Source organism: Dermochelys coriacea, chromosome 19 (assembly GCF_009764565.3).
Source record: "Dermochelys coriacea isolate rDerCor1 chromosome 19, rDerCor1.pri.v4, whole genome shotgun sequence".
Taxonomy (NCBI): Eukaryota; Metazoa; Chordata; order Testudines; family Dermochelyidae; genus Dermochelys; species Dermochelys coriacea.
Window position 1 is genome coordinate 6,765,782 of NC_050086.2, and position 19,873 is coordinate 6,785,654.

Sequence of the window (19,873 nt, forward strand, 5' to 3'; positions counted from 1 at the left end):
ATATATATATATACTGCTTACTGTATTTTTCACTCCATGCATTTGACAAAGTGGGTTTTAGTCCACAAAAGCTTATGCTGAAATAAATTTGTTAGTCTCTAAGGTGCCACAAGGACTCCTCATTGTTTTTTCAGTCAGACTGGTTTCACACCAGCATAGTTGGGGATTGGTACTGCTTTGAGCAGGGGCTTCTGACTAGATGACCTCCTGAGGTCCCTTCCAACCCTGATATTCTGTGATTCTATGATTCTATAGTTCCTTCTATTTGCATCATCTGGGATGAAAAATCAGGCCCAAAGAATTATTTTCTCTCAAGCATGTTTCATCTCTACTAATCTTAGACTTTACTAGTAACAGCAGTGCTGGGGGGAAAGCATTTAGACTGAAATGTGGCTTTTGACATTGAGAGTTTCCCTTTAACTTCACGTTGGCATTATTTAAGTTGGCAAAGTATTTCGGGCTGGAGCAGACAGGCAGGCACTTCAGCCGAAGTAGCGCCACTGACAGCCAATTTCAATATTGTCAACCACGAGCGTTCCAAAATCATGAATCGGGTTGCTAAATAGCATGAGATTTGCTTAAAATCATGTGGTTTTTCTCTTTGCCTTTTGGGTTTCTGAGCGTTTAGGGATATTTTCTGCAACCATGAGAACTAGAAACTTATCATTTTTGTTTGTTTGTTTTTAATGAAACCTGAGATCCTCATGTCATATCAGGATTTCCCAACCTGGGACTTTAAGAACACTAAATATCATGCGAGTCGAGATAAAATTGTATGAGTTGGCCACATTGCAATTGACACCAGCTGAGGCTCTGACCTGTGAACTGGTTTTTCCCAGGCTATGCTCTGGGTCCCTGTGTGTTCAGATCAATTTGTCAAAAGTGGCCACTTACGTTGGAAACTTCCTTTCTTGGGAACCCAACTGGAGACACCGGGGGCCAGATATTCAGCACCCACAACTGGAATGACGTCAATGGGAGCTGAGTGTACTCAACACCAGGACCCAGGTGTCTCTGGCTGGGGTACACAATCACAATCAGAGGCTGCTTTTGAAAATGCTAACCTTGATCTGTTATCAGTGAGTGCGTCTGTTCTAAAACAAAGTGGTGCAGCTGGTGTGCGTAGCTCATTTTTAATTGTTCTCCCCCACCCCCACCTCCCTGTGCAGCCCTGTTTAAGCAGGCAGCAGACAGGCATAAGGAGGTGGCTTTTCAAATGCACAAACAACAGTTAAGCATCCAATGCTCAGCAACTTTCAATGGGACCCAGACAACTACTTGTCTTTTGTGCTCTCAAAAATCTCCCCCCAACATACTTAGGTGATAAGATGGGACACTGGCTGAAATGAGCTGAGCGGGCACAAAGAATTCTCTATCTCGGGCGCTTAGCTGGAGGGTCTTGTTCACATGCTCAGGGCCTAATTGATCATCATATTCAAGGTCAAAAAGGAATTTCCCCCGAGGTCAGATTGGCAGGGTTTTTCATCTTCCTCTACAGCATGGGGTACAGGGTGCTTGCCAGGATTATCTGGGTGTATCTCACTTAATCAATTTCCTGCCGTGGCAGAAGCCTTGGGGATTGGTTCACCTTGGTCCCTGCTGTTCTCTGCCTGCGGCACCCAGCAGCTTGGTCTCCTGAGGGCTGTAATACCTTGGGTGGGATTCTGGCGGCAGAGTGGCTTTCTGGTGTTTAAAGGCCCATGATATACAGGAATAGAGAGAAGACAGGTTTCAGAGTAGCAGCCATGTTAGTCTGTATTCGCAAAAAGAAAAGGAGTACTTGTGGCACCTTAGAGACTAACAAATTTATTAGAGCATAAGCTTTCGTGAGCTACAGCTCACTTCATCGAGAGAAGACAGTGTACTGGTGCCTCCCAGCCCGAAACTCTCTGATTATGGAAACTTCAGTTTTACAACCCCAGTGTAGTTGTGCTTCAGAGAACGGTAACAAGGTATAAAGGGTTAATTAGAATGGAAACGAATAATTAATAAAAAACTAGGAAGCCCCTGTCTTGTCAGCTGGGGGCCCTACCCAAGGCCTATTGAAATTAACTGGAGTCTTTCCATTGGCTTCATTGGAGATCAGACCATGGATGATGGGGAGTGTTCAACGCCCATCAGAATCCATGGGAAAGCAAAAGATTTTCCAAGCTGTTAGCTAAGTTCTACTAAATCAATAACAGAGGCAGAAATAAATATATTTTTTCCTCTCTTTTGGTTCTTTTCAAAGGGTTTGCTCCATTTTAAATTCTCCACGTTTGCTTTGTGGGGAGAAATGATCAAACTGGCCACTGAACAAAGTCTCCTGCTTTTGTATAAATCACAAAACCATAGAAATGTTGGGCTGGAAAGGACCTCGAGAAATCATCTAACCCAGCCCCCCCGTGCTGAGGCAGGACCTAGTAAACCTAGACAAGGGATCGGCAACCTTTGGCATGCAGCCTGTCAGGAAATCCGCTGGCAGGCCGGGCCGGTTTGTTTACAGCGTCCGCAGCATCCGCAGGTTTGGCCGATAGCAGCTCCCACTGACCGCGGTTCGTTCCAGGCCAATGGGGGCTGTGGGAAGCGGCATGGGCCAAGGGATGTGCTGTCCGCCACTTCCCGCAGCCCCCATTGGCCTAGAACAGTGAACCGCAGCCAGTGGGAGCTGCAATAGGCCAAACCTGTGGACACTGCAGGTAAACAAACCGTCCCGGCCCGCCAGCGGATTTCCCTGATGGGCCACATGCCAAAGGTTGCCGATCCCTGGCCTAGACCATCCCTTACAGGTGTTTGTCCAACCTGTTCTTAAAAACCTCCAATGATGGAGTTTCCACAACCTCTCTTGGAAGCCTATTCCAGAGCTTAACTACCCCTATAGTTAGAAAGTTTTTTCCTAATATCTAACCTAAATCTCCCTTGCTGCCAAATTAAGCCCATAACTTCTTGTCCTACCTTCTTGTCCTACCTTCAGAACAATTGATCACAGTCCTCTTTGTAAAATATATCTGAAGACTGTTAGCAGATCCACCCTCAGTCTTCTCTTCTCAAGATGAAACATGCCTTTTTTTGACCTTTCCTTCTAAGTCAGATTTTCTTAACCTTTTGTCATTTTTGTTGCTCTCTTCCAGACTCTCTCCAATTTGTCCCCATCTTTCTAATGGTGTGGCACTGAGAATTTGACACAATACTCCAGATGAGGCCTCCCCTCTGCTGAGCGGAGCAGGACAATTACCTCCCATGTCTTACATACAACTCTTCCATTAATTCACACCCAGAATTATATTAGCTTTTTCCACAACCACATCACATTGTTGATTCATATTCAGTTTGTGATTCACTATAACTCACAGAACCTTTTCAGCTGTACTACCACCTAGCCTGTTATTTCCATTTTATAGCTGATTTTTCCTCCCTAAGTGAAGTACTTTGCACTTGTTACTATTGAATTTCATCTTGTTGATTTCAGGCCAATTCTCCAATTTGTCAAGGTCATTTTGAATGCTAATCCTGTCCTCCAAAGTGCTTGCAACCCCTCCCAGTTTGGTGTCATATGCAGCTTTAATAATCATACTCCCTACTCCATTATCCAAATCATTAATAAAAATATTGACTAGTACTGAACCTAGGACTGACCCATGTGGGACCCCATAGATATGTCCTCCCAGTTTGACTATGGACCATTAATAACTATTCTTTGAGTATGGTCTTTCAATCAGTTGTGCAGCCACCTTATGTTTATTTCATCTAGTTTGCTTATGAGACTGTCATATGGGATTGTGTCAAAAGCCTTACTAAAATCAAGATGGTTCATGTCTATTGCTCCACCCTTATCCACTAGGCCAGTAAGCCTGTCAAAGAAGGAAATTAGGTTGGTTTGGCCTGATTTGTTCTGGACAAATCCATGCTGGCTATTCCTTATAACTCTGTTATAAATCTGAGCGCTTATGAATTGATTCTTTTAATAATTTGTTCCATTACCTTTCCATGTATCAAAGTTTGACTGACTGATCTATAATTCCCAGGTCCTCTACGTTCTCCTTTTAAAAGCTAGGTTCTATGTTTTCCCTTCTCCAGTCCTCTGGGACTTCACCCCTCCTCCAGGAGTTCACAAAGATAATGGCAAATGGTTCCAAGATTGCTTCAGCTAGTTTGTTAAGTACCATAGGAGGAGTTTCATCAGGCCCTGCCGGCTTGAATACATCTAACTTATCTAAATATTCTTTAACCTGTTTGTTTCCTATTTTGGCTTGTGCTCCTTCCCCCTTGTTGTTGATATTAATTGTGTTGAGTCACTATTACACTTTTTAGTGAAGACCAAAGCAAAATAGGCATTTAACACCTCAGCCCAGTTATTAGATCTCCTTCCCCACTAAGTAAAGGACCTACACTTTTCTTCATCTTTCTCTTGCTCCCAATGTATTTATAAAAAGTCTTCCTATTGCCTTTTATGTCCCTTGCTAGGTATAAGTCATTTTGTGCCTTAGCCGTTCTGATTTTGTCCCTGCATGCTCGTGTTATTCTTTTGTAACTCCCTGGCAATTTGAAGGTGTTTCCAATTTTTGTAGGATTCTTTTTTGATTTTCAGGTTATTAAAGAGCTCCCGATGGAACCATATTGGCCTTGTACTATTCTTCTGCTCTTTCCTTTGCATCGGGATAGTTTGTAGTTGTGCATTTAATATTGTCTCCTTGAGAAAATATTGTCTCCAGCTCCCCTGAACTCCTTTACCCTCAGATTTTCTTCCCATAAAGGCAAGTAGCTGATGAATTCAATTGAACGAGGATGCATCAGAGGGTTGGGAAGCATCAGTGAAACGGTGTCTCTCACTGAGCCACCCCATGGTCATGGTCATGAGAGTGAGGTCTCTGCAGGTACTTCTGCAAATGCTTCTGAATCGTCTCAGACTATATCCCTGTGCGGCATTAGAATGAATCAGCATAGATTCCATTTAGTGCCAACACCTAGGGCCTGCGTTAGCCCGTCTTCTTACTGTATCCATTCTGGCCTGTGAACCTTCAGCCTGGGCTGGATTCTGCTGTGTTGGAGTCAATGGGAGATTTGTCAGTGTCTTCAGTGGGTATTGGACCAGGTCCCATGTGTGCTTGTGTTGGGAAGCATAGAATGCATTGCTCAGCTAACTGTGAATTTCCAGGGGTTCGTTGCTTTCTGTTGTATCCTTAACACAACCACAATGTAGGTTTTGTTGTGAGGATGTGGCCTATACATCTGGGTGACTGAATACGTGTGTGTGTGTGTGTGTAAGTATGACTTTGTGTGATTGTGTCCACGGTCCTGATCCTTCAGCAGCATCCACACAACAGAAACCTTGTACCTGTGCAGCACCCCATGGAAGTCACACGGCTGTTAGAAGGCACAGTGGGCACCCACGTGGCTCGTATTGCAAGATGTGTGAGCGTGCGTGTAGGTCTATGCAGGGTTATGTGAATGTATTTGCATACACACCCTTGTTCATGAACAGAGAAGTGTATTGTCAATGGTACTTATTGTATCGATTTTAAACATTACATTTGATCTTGTTGGCTGGTGAGCTGGCTACTCACTGAAGTCTATACATTAATTAGGTATAGTTAAAACAGAAACTGGTGTTATCAGAAACTAAGCGGATGCTCCTGTCCAAATGAGGTGGAGAGCAGTTAGAGCAAAGATGGGCTGGCAAAATATTTGTCGCTTGGCTTGGAAATTTCAGAGATGCTAACAGCACTTAGAAGGGATGTTTCTTAATGGAGACCTAGAAAGTGGAAAAATATGGGGGATCATTGTTCCCTTTCTTTGCTTCAGAGAGAAAAGCCCGAAAGCTTCCCCACTCTCCCCTTCCAAATAGTTTTTATTTGGCTCGGGGGATTATAATATTAGAGTTTCAGGTCTTCTCTACCTGGCAAGTCTCCAGCAATGGCTGGGGGACTCCCATGTGTGATATCACAAATTCCAAAGAAGTGAAAACAGAACGCCATGGAGGCCTTTCTAGATAACTGTGGGCCAGCACCGGAGGATGAGTTTGCATCAGCCGTTGTATCATGGGTCTGCCTCACTGGCATGATCCCAAATGAATTACAAATGCTCAGCTCAACCCAGGCTGAATGTAGGTCACAGCCTAGTGTGACTACCCTGACTTCTGTCACAGGGCTGGGGGAGTTCTGGGTTTGGATAGGGTGGGGGAGCTAGAGGAAACAATCCACCTCGAGCTCTAGATCAGTGGTTCTCAACTAGGGGTCCAGGGCCCCCTGGGAGGCTGTGAGCAGGTTTCAGGGGGTTCACCAAAATAAACCAGAGAGCAGGGCCAGCGTTAGACTCGCTGAGGCCCAGGGCAGAAAGTGGAAGCCCAGGCCCCTCCTCCCCGGGCTGAGGCCGAAGCATGAGCAACTCAGCTTCGCGGGTCCCCCGTGGTGTGGGGCTCCCAGCAATTGCCCTGCTTGCTACCCCCTACTGCCGGCCCTTGCTTTTAATCTACTAAAACAGCTGTTGTGGCACAGGTGGACCATGTTGGGTGGGGGACCCAGAAAGAAAAAGGTTGAGAACCCCTGCTCTAGATAAAGCTTGCGTCTACGCAGGGCCTGACTCCCCAGGTGTTTAAAACTCTCTGTTTTTCATTATCATCTATTTAACACTGGGGATAAACCCTCTCTTTGGTAGTGTCAGCCCCTCCAATCCTTTCAGCTACGGCAGACAAATCCGAATCTGCATCTCCGACACCCACAACACATTCTCCATCAAGACCAGGAAGAAACTACCCATATTTTCCAAGGTTAAAAAGGCCAGGTCTTCACTACACACTTACTTCAGTACAACTAAGTCTCATGGGTGTGAAAAATCCAGATCCTTGAGTGACCTAGTTACAGAGCGTAACCCTTGTATAGACAGCACTACATCAGGAGGTGGAGTGACTAAGAAGACGGGAGAAGCTCTCTCTCTCTCCCTCTCCCGTCGGCTTAGGGTGTCTTCAACAAAGCGCTACAATGCAGCTGCACCGATGCAGCGGTTGTAGTGTAGCCCTGCCCAAGGAAAAATGATTTCAGGCCTTTGCTTCCTAAAGAAGCCAAAAGGCCGGAGCCTGATTGCTTTGAGCAAGGCCACTTCCAAAGAGGGGTACCGTGAAATGTACGAGGCGCTGCCTCATTGTATTTTAAATGGCATCCTATGGCCTGCTGACGTGACAGGGAAATTTAGCATCATGTGTCTCCCGTTAACAAGAAGGAAACAAATAAATTAAAACAAAATGTCCACCCTCGTGGAAGAAAAACTTCAAACTGTCCCAAATACCATTGCCTGGAGATAACATCAAACATTTAAAATATGATGCTTCAGCAAAAGGCAAAAGATGCCAGGGTTGTGTTTTTTTCCTTCCTACAAGAATCCTGGGTGAGGTAGGAGGTGTTCATGCTGAAGCCACAAAACAATTTCCACCAAAAATCAGTGTCATCTGAGCAACATCTGAGGCCAAAAAGGATTTTAGCTCTGACGTTTTTTTTGTCTCTCTTTGGTGACTGTTTTTGTCTATGTGAGTGAACATTTGTGTTGGTCTGCGTGCGTGTGTCTGCACTTACTTGCCTCTGTGTGCTTGTGTGAGTTTGTGTCAGTATGTCTCTCAATGGGTTTGTCGGTGAGTGTATGTCTGTGTCTATGGGTGGTTGTCTGTGTGACTGAATGTGTCGGTTTGCCTATGTATGTTGTTACCTGTTTGTCAGTTTGTCTCTCTGTGCACTGGTGTCTGTGAGCATATGTCCAGGCTCTCTCTCTGTGTGTTTGAATCTGGGTGACTGCATGTTTGGGTGCTTCTGTTTGTGTGTCTGTGTCTGTTTATCTCTGTCTGGCTTTGTGCATGTGTTTGCGTGTGTGCATGCATATTTTCCTTTCATGGTTCTGTGCCATGCAATTTGGGAGGAGTGTGGGTGGGTGGCTGTTTTGCGGATAGCTATTGTGAAAAGAACAGTGGAACCCTCATCTCTGAAAATATTCCAGGTTTTGTCACTAAGGCTCCAGCCCCTCAGTTTACAGCACAGACCCCACACGCCTGGCTGGAGCAGGCTGCAATAGAGTCTTGTTTTAACAAGGTTCACAGGGGCTAAATTTAGACAGAGCACGCGCTACTCTACAATGTCGCCACTCACCACAAAAGCAAATTCCCACCCAGGTCACCGCTGACCAGCCCACATGAGAGACCCTTGTGTTTCATGTGGCCAGCCAGACCAGCGCCAGCACACACATATCCCAGCTGCTCTGGTTCAAGGGGAAGAATGCAAGATGGAAGGAGGAAGGACAATGGCCCAAACAGCCTTACGATCAGAGCAGCCAAACTACCCATGTCTGATCCTTCCCATTTCTTGCAGAGAGGGAACAAAAACCCTGCCCTTTGCATCTTGGGCCCCTCTCTGGTTACTTGTGGCTCCTGGGGTGGCTTTAGCAGAGCAAAGAGTCATAGATCTAACTAGGTATTGAAGGATGCGTCTTAGGAGGAGTAGGACACAGAGCTCTTTCTGCAGCCACACGAGGCAAGGAGCCAGCCCTGCCATGGCGTCTGCACCAAAGAAGTTCATATCAGAGCCATTGAAGTTGAACAATACCATCCAGAAGTATTTCAGTGACTCTTCACTGCAGAGATGGATTTCCCTGTTTCTTGAGACTTATGGTACCTCAGAGAGCTGCTCCAAGGGACAAAACAACCCAGCAGCAAACAGACCCTTCAGCATATCTTCAGTCCAGTTTCAAGGCTGTTGGCTCAGGACATATCTTCCAGCTTTGCCCTGGAAGTCAAGGTTTTTGGAGCAACGAGCTCACCAGATGCCTGGTATGCTCTCTGAGGGGAACCCCTCTGAATTAGCCATTCCTAGTATGTGTGCAGACGGGGCACTTTGGAGAAGTTTTGTTTTGGAGGGAGCAACTCAGGAGCCTGTCCATGACCAACTCAAGACTAAAATGTGGGTCTGTCTGTCCAAACATCCCCAAACCAACACAATGTGCCCCGAGAGAGATCAACAGGAGAGGCCGAGGAGATTAAATCTTCCTCCCTCCATCCCCAAATGTATCGCCCAGATGCCATGGTGATAGATCCTTGACGGACTCACTGCAGTGCTCACTTCACTCCCTCCAAGGAGATAAGTGAGTATCATTTGAGGGTCATCCTTCCCCCAAAGAAACCATTACTCCCCAACCAGGGCTCTGAAAGAGCCAGTGCAGACCCGTCATGCCACCCCACACCGTGGCAATCCCTGACTCCCACTCCAGGACACCATTCCAGGGCTGCTCACGGCCCCTGCCCTTCCCTTACCTGTTTGCAGTGAGGTGGACAGCAGCTGCTCTTAGATTTCCATGGCCAGAGAGCAATAACTTCCTTCCCAGTCACATTATCATTTCCATCCGTCTTATCCAGAGCTCCTCCCAGAGGGCAGCCAAATGGTCCTTCACATCAGGGAATTGCAAGAGCGCTTGTTCTCGCTTGGTGTCTGTTTTTCCTGATTTCCTGCCTTCTGATGTATCATAAGCAAACTTGAGAAGTCTGTTCTCAGCACTTGCTATAACCACAAAATGAACAGAGCTAATGAGAAACTCAGGGGTTTCCTGCCAGCCCTGGACTAGTGGCTCCAGAGATGAAAGCGGCTGGTACAGTGTGGCACCGTAACCCACTTTGCTTGGATGTCACATGCCTGACATTTGCACAGGTGTCTCCAGGGACCCCAGGGAAGCCCTGAGAGGGGCAAGCAGCTCTGGGGCCATGCAGTTGTTCTACACTGGTTTTCTGGGGAGAGGTGTTAAGAAAATGTGTCGGGTGGGGGGGGAAGGACTTTGACTTGTGTTCTCATTGGGTGACGAGCTCAAATGTTGCACATCGCAGCAGGGCAAACTGAGGAGAAAGAAAAAAAACCCTTTTAGACCCTCCTGCCCTTCTCCCCGAAAACCAGGTCCTGGTCACCAGGATGACTAGCTGCTGGTCAGTCTGTGCAGCAACTGGCAATCCATTGATGGTCCTGGGGCAGCAGGTTTGTATAATTTTTGTGGTGCCCAGAACAGGTCCAAGTCCTGACCCCTGCCCTCCCTGCACCTGCCTAAGGCTCTGGGAGGTAGTCTGGGTGCGGAATGGGGTTTGGGGTGCAGGCTCCGGGATGGAGTTTGGGTGCTGGGTGCAGGCTCTGGGCTGGGGCAGGGGGTTGGGGTGCAGGCTCTGGGAGAGAGTTTGGATGCGGGCTCTGTGAGGGAGTTTGGGTGCTCGGTGTGGGCTCTGGGCTGGGACAGGGGATTGTGGTGCAGGAGGGGGTGCAGGAGGGGGTTTGGGGTGCTGGGTGTGGTAGGGGGTTTGGGTGCAGGGTGTGAGCTCTGGGAGGGAGTTTGGGGTGCAGGCTCTGGGAGAGAGTTTGAGTGTGGGCTCTGGGAGGGAGTTTGGGTTCTGGGTGCAGGTGCTGGAAGGGGGTTTGGGTGCGGGAGAGGTGCAGGCTCTGGGATGGAGTTTGGGTGCTGGCTGCGGGCTATAGGCTGGGGCAGGGGGTTGAGGAGCAGGAGGGAGTGCAGGTTGTGGGCTCTGGAAGGGAGCTTGGGTGCAGGAGGGGGTTTGGGGTGCAGGTTCTGGGAGGAAGTTTGGGTGCAGGAGAGGTGCAGGCTCTGGGACGGAGTTTGGATGCTTGGTGCGGGCTCTGGGCTGGACAGGAGTTTGGGGTGCAGGAGGGGGTATGGAAGGCAGTTTGGGGTGCTGGGTGCAGGAGGGGGTTTGGGTGCTGGGTGCAGGCTCCGGCTGGGACAGAGGGTTGGGGTGTGGGAGGGGGTGCAGGGCATGGGGCTGGGCCAGGGATGAGGAGTTTGGGGTGCAGCAGGCAGGCTGCTCCAGGGTTGGGGGCCAGAGAGGAAAACTCCCCCATCCCTCTCCCCACCAGCAGCAGTGAGCTCCAGGGAAGGGCATGACACTCACCCAAGCCCTAGCAGGCTGCTGTTCCTGAGGTCCAGCCAGGATAGGCCCCCCCAACCCCCCCTTGCAGTCAACTTGGAGTTGCCTGCCGGGGAGTTGAGGGGCTGCCATGAGCCTCCTCCCCTCCTCCCTCTGCAGGCGCAGCAGCTGCCTCAGCCTGTCCCTGGCACCGATCCCTTGTAGCTGGGAGCAGCCGTCGAGGGAGCGCAGCGCAGAGCTGCAAGGGGCAGCCACCCGTGGCCCAAGGCAGGCAGGGATGCTTGGGGGAGGGGGCGCATGGGGGCGGCAGGCAGGGCCGTGGGAGAGACCCAGCCCCGAACATTGGTGGAGCTGGACCCCGAATTTGCTGGAGCCTTGGCACCTGGGTTCTACATGGTCTGGGTTCTACATGGTCCCCGTCCCCATCGTATCTGACCTGAGCCCTGGCACCTCACGCGAGGCTGAAGCCCCGAGGGCTCTGGGAAATACTCCAGGGGAATTTAAGCCCAGGACACTAGCCCAGGGAGAGAGAGAGAGCTGAAAGGGTTTGTCTATTTAAAGGAGTGTTGTGTTTGCTAATGCCTTCTGAAAGGCCAGAGTAGCTAAAGCTTGGCAGCCTTTAACACTTGCTAAGCTGGAGGAGTTAAACCTTAGGTGGAGCCTTTGTTCCTCTTATTTCAGCCCCGTGACTATTCCTCACAATGATCCCTTTTTTCACAGTAGCGCAAATGGCCCCGCTGTGCTTGGCGCTGTACATAAACCTAGCAAGAGACAGTCCCTGCCCTGAAGCGCTTACACGCTAAATAGACAAAGAGCTGAGGGTGGAAACAGAGGGGAAGTGACCTGCACAGGGTCCCAGGCATGACACGAACACGGCTCGGCAAAGTCACAGTCCAGTGCTCCAGCCACTGGACCACACTGCCTTGCCGCAAGTCACAGTGACGTAAGCCCCAGCATGACCATTAACCAAGCTAGAGTGAGAGAGTCTCTGGAAGAAAACAAGGTCTTTGATTCTTTCTCTCCCATCCAGACAAAGGGGAGCGAAGTGGTGAAGCTTCACTTTTAGCCTCTCTCCACCAGACCTGTATGTTCAGTTGCTGAAGACAGCAGAGGAACCGCAAAGCTATTGTCTTGGCTTGTTACATCAAATGTGAAGCCACAGGTATGAACAGGCTGTGCTGGGCAGGGGGAGGGGAAGACAGGAAGCTGAATCTGTGGCAGAGGAGTTTGAAGAGGGGGTTGTTGCCTGGGTGCAGGGCAGTTAGTCCGAGCGCAGCACAGAGACATTTCCAACTACACTTGTAACAGCACTAATGAGCCATCTCCAGCCTCATCACAGCGCAAGCTCTGGCAGCTTGCATTGCTCATGCTGGTAATTCAACTGCAGCTAATTTGGTGTGTTGGAATTGACTGCACTGTGCATGAGGATCTCAGGATATCCTGGGCTGGGACTCTGTCCCTGGAGAGAATCCCTCTAGGAGAGCATAGTGCAAAGCAATGGGGGGAAATCTAAGACGTTCAGAAGAGACAGGACAAGAGCAAATGGTTAAACCTCTTCAATTCAGCTCTCTCACCCAGCAGAGATGCTAACCGAATTTCCCCTGCAGGTGTGACAAGGTCTTGACTTCCTGTCCTAAAGTATTGTGTAATGTTGGCATGGTTTTTCAAACCACTGCCTAAAGTCCTGGCCCCACTCCAAAGATGGCTGCATTTCAGTGGTGGTCAGAGTGCCCCTCTCTTGGATATGGTTTGCAAAGGGCTTTCGGCGCTTTCAGAACGAAAAGTGCTGTAAAAACAGCTGATACCAATTCATCATTATTATTATTTATTGCTGGTCAAAAAATGAAACAGTAGTTTTGCAAAAATTTCAAGTTTCCCGTCTGTTTTTCTGTTTTGTTTTTTGGAAGGTTTGAAATGGACCCACTTTTTCAGAATTTGTCCTGCTTTTTTTAAAGTGGAAACCATAATGGAAAATGCCAGCAAAATGGTGATCAACATTTTTTATTTACTGATAACAATTTTGAGAAAACCTGTCACAACTTGGCTTTCACAGAAAACTAAAAACGTCGCTAACATCGACAATTTTTTTGGCAAAAGATTTAAAAAAAAACAACCCAAAATATTAATAAAAAACCCCCAACCTTATTGTATTAAAAATTTCAACTGGCTGTAATTATTATTCAGTCCCGGAAATCTTCCTTTATTTCTGTTGAATATTGTGAGTATGATGATCACTTAATGGGATCCTTTAGTGTAACTCGGAGCTCTTGGTTCTAACAGAGGTAATGTGCAGTTATGTTTTGAGCTGGGAGCTTGGAGTCAGGACTCCTGGTTTCAATTCCTGGCTCTGGGAAGAGAGGGTAGTTTAATGGTTTGAGAAGAAGACCAGCTCCTAGATTCTCTTCCCAGCTCTGTTACTGGTTTGTTGCGTGTCTTTAGAGCAAGTCATGCCCTATTTCTGTACCTCATTTTCCCCATATCTAAAGTAGGCAGAATGATACTGACAAATCTCAGCTGGTTTGCATAGAATTTGTAAAGTGCTCTGAGATCCTTGGATGAGTGCAAATTAATTTATTATCCATTGTGATCGTAAAAACTAATGACAGGTTTCAGAGTAGCAGCCATGTTAGTCTGTATTCGCAAAAAGAAAAGGAGTACTTGTGGCACCTTAGAGACTAATAAATTTAATTGAGCATAAGCTTTATGCTTTATTTATGCTCAAATAAAGTTGTTAGTCTCTAAGGTGCCACAAGTACTACCACTGAATGCATCCGATGAAGTGAGCTGTAGCTAACGAAAGCTTATGCTCAAATAAATTTGTTAGTCTCTAAGGTGCCACAAGTACTCCTTTTCTTTTTTAATAAAAACTAATGTTCTCCTGAAAATGACCCTCCCTGAGGAGATTCCAGACATGCCTGTAAAAAGTTCCAGGGGAAAACTGCAAGTTTCTTCAGGGATGATCGCATGAGGAGACAGCGAGAAGGTGAAACATGGAGCACAACCAACATGCCTATTTGCACGTAGACGAGGAAAGGTACCTGGCGCGGCAGGGCTGCTCATAGGTTCATTGTGCAGCCCTCATCTGAGGCCTCAGCGAAACCGAGTGGAAACAACAACACCCAGCGGAAGTGAGAGCAACAAACCCAGTGTTCTCAGCACTCGTTAGAAGGCTACCCAAAACAGCGACGTGGAAGGGGAGCAGGCGAGAGCGCAAAACCACTCGCCAGGACGGTCAAGGATGGATAGACTGAGCGGCCCACATTGGAAGAGACGGCTGGTCAGAGGCTGAGAGTCAAGGCAGTTCTCCCTCATTGTGTGTTTCCACCTGACCTGTGTTTTTCTGTTTGAGGGTGGGTGGGTCGGAGCAAGGAGGCCCCGTTTGTCAGTGTCCCAGATCATATGTCTGCAGGTTGAGGGGAGCAGACTGTGTGTGTGTCCCTGACCCTGATCTGAGGATGGAGCCAGGCCAACTGTGTGTGAGAGACAGAAGGAAACAAGGACACCTTTGCAGACGCTGTCTTTTATTTCTGCACGGAAACTTTTTTCTTGAGTTTTCTGCAGTAGCGAATGGGACCCAGCAGCCTAACATGCATCACAGATGCCTTAGAGCAATAACCTTCCTCTCCCCCGTCTCCACCCAGCTGAGCCATGAGGCTCACATGCTGGGGAGAATTCACCCAGCTGCTCACCAAACCCTGCCCCCTCTCTGCAAGTACCTGCCACCGCAGCCTGTGCACCTCTGGCCCCGCAGCACGAGCATTTCAGCTCAGGGAGGTGTGACTCCGGGATTAATGTAAATGCATAGCACAGACATGTAGTTACAGACACTGCTTCCTAAGCTAGGACAGAGCTGGCTGAGGAGGGACTGGCCCTGGCCAGAGCTATGGCACTGAAGGGTGGGGATGTGGCTACTGCAGGGCATAAAAACCTTATCTGGTGGGCGAGGTGGGAGCTCAGCCCCTTAGCTTTCCCTCTGTGTGGGCAGCACTGGTTCCACAGAGCACACCCACCTGTCTTTGCAAGGCAGGCCCAGAAGGGTCCCCATGGCTGCTGCAGGGACTGAAACCAGTCACAGGCTCCAGTTCCTCAAGGGGCAGTGCTGAGCTCCCCCTGGGCCTGCGGGGCTCAGCACTGCATTGACTTGGCAGGTCTCTGCACCTCTCCATGCAGCGCGTTAGCCCGGCCTGAGTTCAGTCAGGTTTGGTTTCTAGCTGGCTGCTGTATCCAGCGTGGGACGCTGCAGGGACTGACCAGAGGCGGCTGTGAATGGCAGGGGAGGGTCGGGCGGCAGGCTGTGGCATCAAACAGGAGGCGGCAGCCCTAGTTGCCCACAGACCTGCAACACCAGTCATCAGGGAGGGGGGAACACGCTGTACACTCACAATGTTGCCTCAGCTTCCATAACTGGGCTAACCACTACGCTGGCCTGTATATAACCCGACCCACCAGCTCAGGACCCGAGCCTTCAGCCTGAGTTTCTAGGTATGCGCACGCACATTGGCCAGGTTTGGGGCCCGGAGAGTGGTCCCTGCAAATGCTCCCCCTGACGTGGATGGGCTGTGAAGAGGTGCCCTGCCCAAACAGCCCTGGGCAGGAGGCCAGGGCCCTCAGCAGAGGGAGAAGCGCCGGGAGTTGATGTTCATGCGTGTGACGCCAATGTGCTTGAGTGGCGTGGAGAGCAAGAAGGCGGCCTTGGGAGGAATGTTGCAGAGCAGATCTGTGTCCTCCTCACAGCCCTCCAGGCCAAAGGTGGCATTGTCCAGCATCTCCTTGTGCTGGTGGCACACCTGCTCCACCTTCAGCTGGTGAATCTGCCCCCGCAGCCGCATCAGCTGCCGCGCCAGCTGGTGATCCACAGCCTGCATCTCCTGCTGTGCAGAGGAGGGAAAGGGGAGCCTTTAGGGGGCCAACTGGAGCACAGGTCACCCCTGTCACTGAGTCAGAGAGCAGCCCTAATGCAGAGCTGCACGGACAGAGCCACAGATGTGCAGAGACACAAAGACAGAGGGACAGACACATGAGGTATGTCAAGTGGCAGCCTGCGGCAACGCGTCTCAGAGTTCGGGTCGACGCCGCCAGGCTTGCAAGGATCAAGCCGCCATGCTAAAATTAGCCGTGTAGATGTTGGAGCTCAGGCTTTGAAGCCTAGGGAGGGGGTGGACTGAAGAGCCCAAGCTGCAATAGCTGCACAGCTGGTTTTAGCGCAGTAGCCTGAGCTGTGTGACTGGGGCTCAGAGTCACTGCTGCAGGCTGACGTTTGCTGTGTAGACATTCCTATGGAGACACACAGAGACACACAGACACATGGAGAGACACTGCCAGAGACAACCCTGAGACATATGACACACACAGACAGACAGAGATACACACTGCCAGAAACAACCCTGAGACATGAGGTCACGCAGAGAATCATGGACAGAGATAGAGTCATGGACACATGGAGCCACACTGCCAGAGGCAACCCCGAGACATGCGAACACACAGAGACACCCAGACAGAGACATGCAGACACATGATGGAGACAAACACAAACACACAGAGACACGCAGACACCCAGCAACAGATGGACAGAAAGACACACAGAGACAACAAGGAGTCCAGTGGCACCTTAAAGACTAACAGATTTATTTGAGCATAAGCTTTCGTGGATAAAAAACTCACTTCTTCAGATGCATGGAGTGAAAGACAGAGACAGAGATACAGAGACGCTCATGGACAGAGAGAGACATGCAGATAGACGCACAAATATACAGTGATGCATAGACAGAGACAGACACCCACAGAGATATCTGGGCAGAGACAAAGACACACAGAGATGTACAGACACAGACACACAAACGCAGAGGCACAAACATACTGAAATGTGCAGACAACCAGAAAGACAGGCGTGTGCGAGCACTTACAGACTTGTGGACCGAGCTGGGGACAAACATACAAACACACAGTTGCACTGACACAGACACACAAACATGCAGAGACACACACACATGCACACAGGCCGTGTCTACACTAAGCAAAGAAGCGTTGCAACAAATGGGGCCTGGAACACTTTGAGCTGGCAGAACATGTGCAGCCCCCCACGTCCACACATCCGAGCTGCCCAGACCTTTCACAAGCATTGACTGTAATGGTTGGTTGCAACCCCAGGAGTGAGGTGTTTCCTTTGGGTCTAGCTGAGCCGGTGCTGGCTACAATGCCTTCCCCCGAGCATGGAGAGGAAGCCATGACCCTTGCAGCTGCCCGAGGTCAGCTGGCCCCCCAAACTCCCGCCCACACAGCAGTGCCGCACGCTTGGAAATCCATGATGCCCTCACTCCTACAACAGGGCACTAGGGAACAGGTACTCCAGGAGTCGCAGAATGCACTGGGCCAGCCACAGCTGTGAGAGGTGATGCTTTGTGCACCAAAATGATTCAGGGAGGAACCATGTTGCCATGTATCCGCACCAACCCGCTGCAAGGGTAAAGCAACCAGCCCTTCCAGGCAGGGGGGTCCCCCTGCAGCGCACCTGCAGAGAGAGACAGCTCACACACACAAATGCTCAAAGACAATGTCAATCAAGGCCTATAAACACCAGAGTTAGGGAGATAGGTAGGCACCGAAATGGGCACATTGGCATCAAAACAGCTCATTTGTACATGGAGAAGACAATGCCAAGCACCAGCTGGGATTCCTGGGACACTTACCTGGGGAATGAGCCCTGCTTGAGGTGCAGAGGGCTGAAATAAGCAGGGTGACGGGGAACAAACCAGCCTAGTGCCACCTTTAAAATCGACACCCCCCCCCCGGGCCATGAATGTAACACCCAAGCCAGGTACAAATTGAATTGCTGAGCATCCAGCCCATGGCAGGGGCTCTCTCCTCCTCCGCAGCATCCTCGTACTCCCTCCCCTTTTCCCAGGAGTTCTATGTCCCACTTCCCCTTAGCCTTGGGGACGTCAAGCTGAGCTCCACAGCCCAGGAGCCCTACTGCTGCAGGGCCCGGGATAATGGTTCAAGATCTCTTGCCTTCTCTGTCCCTTGCTCTTCACCCACAGAGGCCGTGCTCCCAACAGAGCTACCAGAGGGTACTCACCAGCTCCTTCCTGAGCCACTCCAGGGCATCATCCATGGTGGCAAACCCACAAATGCTCCCGAACGGCACTTCGGCTTGAGTCCCCTCCAGAAACACCTCTCCTCCCTGCTCTTCCTTCAGCGAGCTGATGGCTCCCTCCTTGACCCCATTCCTCCAGGACTGGCTCTGCACTCGGGCCTTCCACTCCAAGTAGGAAGGTCTCCTAGTCTGCAGCTTCAGCTTGGCCGTCAGGGCCTTCACGCTGTCCAGGTTCTCCTTGTCTGAGTTCGACTCCTCTTCCCCTAGCTCCTTGAACTTCAGGTGGCTGTAGGACATGGCTGTGCTTGCAAGGTGCAAGAGAGTGGACCGTTTGCCTGTGGCACAGCTGGCTCGCTCTGTGTGTGTGCGTGTGAGCAGGAGAACTATTTATTTCTGGAATGAACAATAAAGCCTTGGAACTTGATGATGATTATAAATGAGCAGGAACTTTAATTGCCTGGAGGCCGGGGGAGGTTTTTTTTTTTTTTTAAAATTATTATTGTCTCCAGCTGGGAGGAGACACCCTGTTCTTTGAAAGGAAGTTTCACTGGGGACATAAAGGACTGTAGGAGCGAAAAGTAATTTATCCCACAGTCATGCCTTCCCTTCCCAGTCTATTATCAGGACAGAAATGAAACTGCTTCTCCACCCAGCTCTGAGATCAAGGGAGGCTGAAAGGTCACTTGAGATTCATGGCTGCTACAGAGCCATAAAAAAAGAAAAGAAAAGAAAAAGAAAAATCTAAAAGCTCAGCTCTGTTCAGGACTTTTCCTGCCCCACCCCCAGGCACTTATACAGCGCCCAGGGCAGATCATACGGTGGTGGGCAGATCATGCAGGAGAGGTTAGAGGAAGGAGAGGCCTGGCATGGAGGGGCTGGTGTAGAGTCCCCAAGAAACACTGGAGTTCACTACAGAGGGGGTTTCTGTTCAGAGTCCCTGAGAAACCCCTCGGCCACCACAGGGAAGAACAGCAAAGGACCCCTGCAGACAGCATGATGCTGTTCTGCACCCTTAGCCACATGGCTGATATCCCATGTGAGAGCTGAATGGGCATGTGGCATCTCACAGTATCTCCCCTGCCAGTCACCGTTTGGGCCATGCTCAGTCGGCCATACACCCTTTGTGATACCTTCAGAGGGAAGGCCAATCTGGGGTTTGTGGGTTTGCTCTGTGCCCTGGGGGGGGTCTCTCCCCAGGATCGCAGCTATAGGGCCTCCTAGACCTACAATTCTGCTAATAAATCCCACCCTTTGAGGACTCTCATTGGTCACCCGTCTCCCAGCCGTGCTCAAGGCTTCTGGCCAGGTCACTTTAACCAGTAGCCTATTTGCTTCTCCACAGCTATGCTGCATTTAAGGTGGAACCCAGGGGCCCTAGAGAGAATGGACAACCTAAGGAAATTGCAGTGCAGAGGCAGAATGCAGCATTTCTCACCCCTACGCGCACCCCATACAGAAAAACAAGGACCATTCAGCACAGGGTGACAGGTAAAAAATGCCCAGCCTGTGGCAGAGAAGGAAACATGGGGTATATGGGGAACAGGGAATGTGGTGCTGGTGCTGGGTCTGGGCAGGGGCCCTCGAGGCTTCTGAGTAATAGAGATTGTGGCGCTGGTTGCTGTCAGTGGGCCTGGGGGATTCTGGGTAACGAAGACTGCAGAGCTGGATCTGGGCACGTGCCCTGGGTAACAGAGAAAGTGGCACTGAAGATAGGTAAAGAAGTCTACAGTGTCTGGAGGGGAATTGTTTACTAGTCACGACTCACTGTGCATATTTCTATCAGCCAACTGCCCCCTCCCACCCACCCCCCACTTCCTCCAGGCCTGTCTCTAGCACTCTCTGACCGGATGCCCTCAATCTCCCCAGCTCCCTCCCCAGCTCCGGGATCCTGCTTTGAAGAAGAGAGACTC

At 49.9% G+C, this 19,873-nt stretch overlaps 2 protein-coding genes across 4 annotated transcripts in view; both read right to left on the reverse strand.

The window, feature by feature from the left end:
- Positions 1 to 9,644, reverse strand: part of LCK (LCK proto-oncogene, Src family tyrosine kinase) — a 31,936-nt gene extending 22,292 nt beyond the window's left edge. Inside the window, exon 1 of one of the 2 annotated variants that reach the window (XM_043505948.1) lies at positions 9,373 to 9,644. The gene's annotated coding sequence lies outside the window, so the exon portion shown is untranslated. Of the gene's footprint in view, positions 1 to 9,265 lie in introns of both variants that reach the window. The other variant, XM_038377782.2, reaches the window with a different exon arrangement.
- A 4,038-nt stretch (positions 9,645 to 13,682) lies between these two features.
- Positions 13,683 to 19,186, reverse strand: FAM167B (family with sequence similarity 167 member B). 2 transcript variants are annotated; one of them, XM_038377664.2, is made up of 2 exons: positions 17,946 to 19,186; positions 13,683 to 15,738 (listed from the first exon to the last, which is right to left on the reverse strand). In XM_038377664.2, the coding sequence occupies exons 1-2, from the start codon at positions 18,258 to 18,260 to the stop codon at positions 15,478 to 15,480; spliced, it is 576 nt and encodes a 191-aa protein (XP_038233592.1). In that variant the 5' UTR covers positions 18,261 to 19,186; the 3' UTR covers positions 13,683 to 15,477. The 2 variants fall into 2 exon arrangements, with proteins under 2 accessions (XP_038233592.1, XP_038233591.1); XM_038377663.2 differs by having other exon boundaries at positions 13,685 to 15,741.
- Positions 19,187 to 19,873: the final 687 nt, after the last annotated feature.

Coding starts and splice junctions, on each gene's coding strand:
- FAM167B (XM_038377663.2), bottom strand. CDS start 18,260: ATGTCCTACAGCCACCTGAAGTTCAAGGAGCTAGGGGAAGAGGAGTCG. Junction 15,742..17,945: donor AGTGGCTCAGGAAGGAGCTG/GTGAGTACCCTC, acceptor TCCTCTGCACAG/CAGGAGATGCAGGCTGTGGA.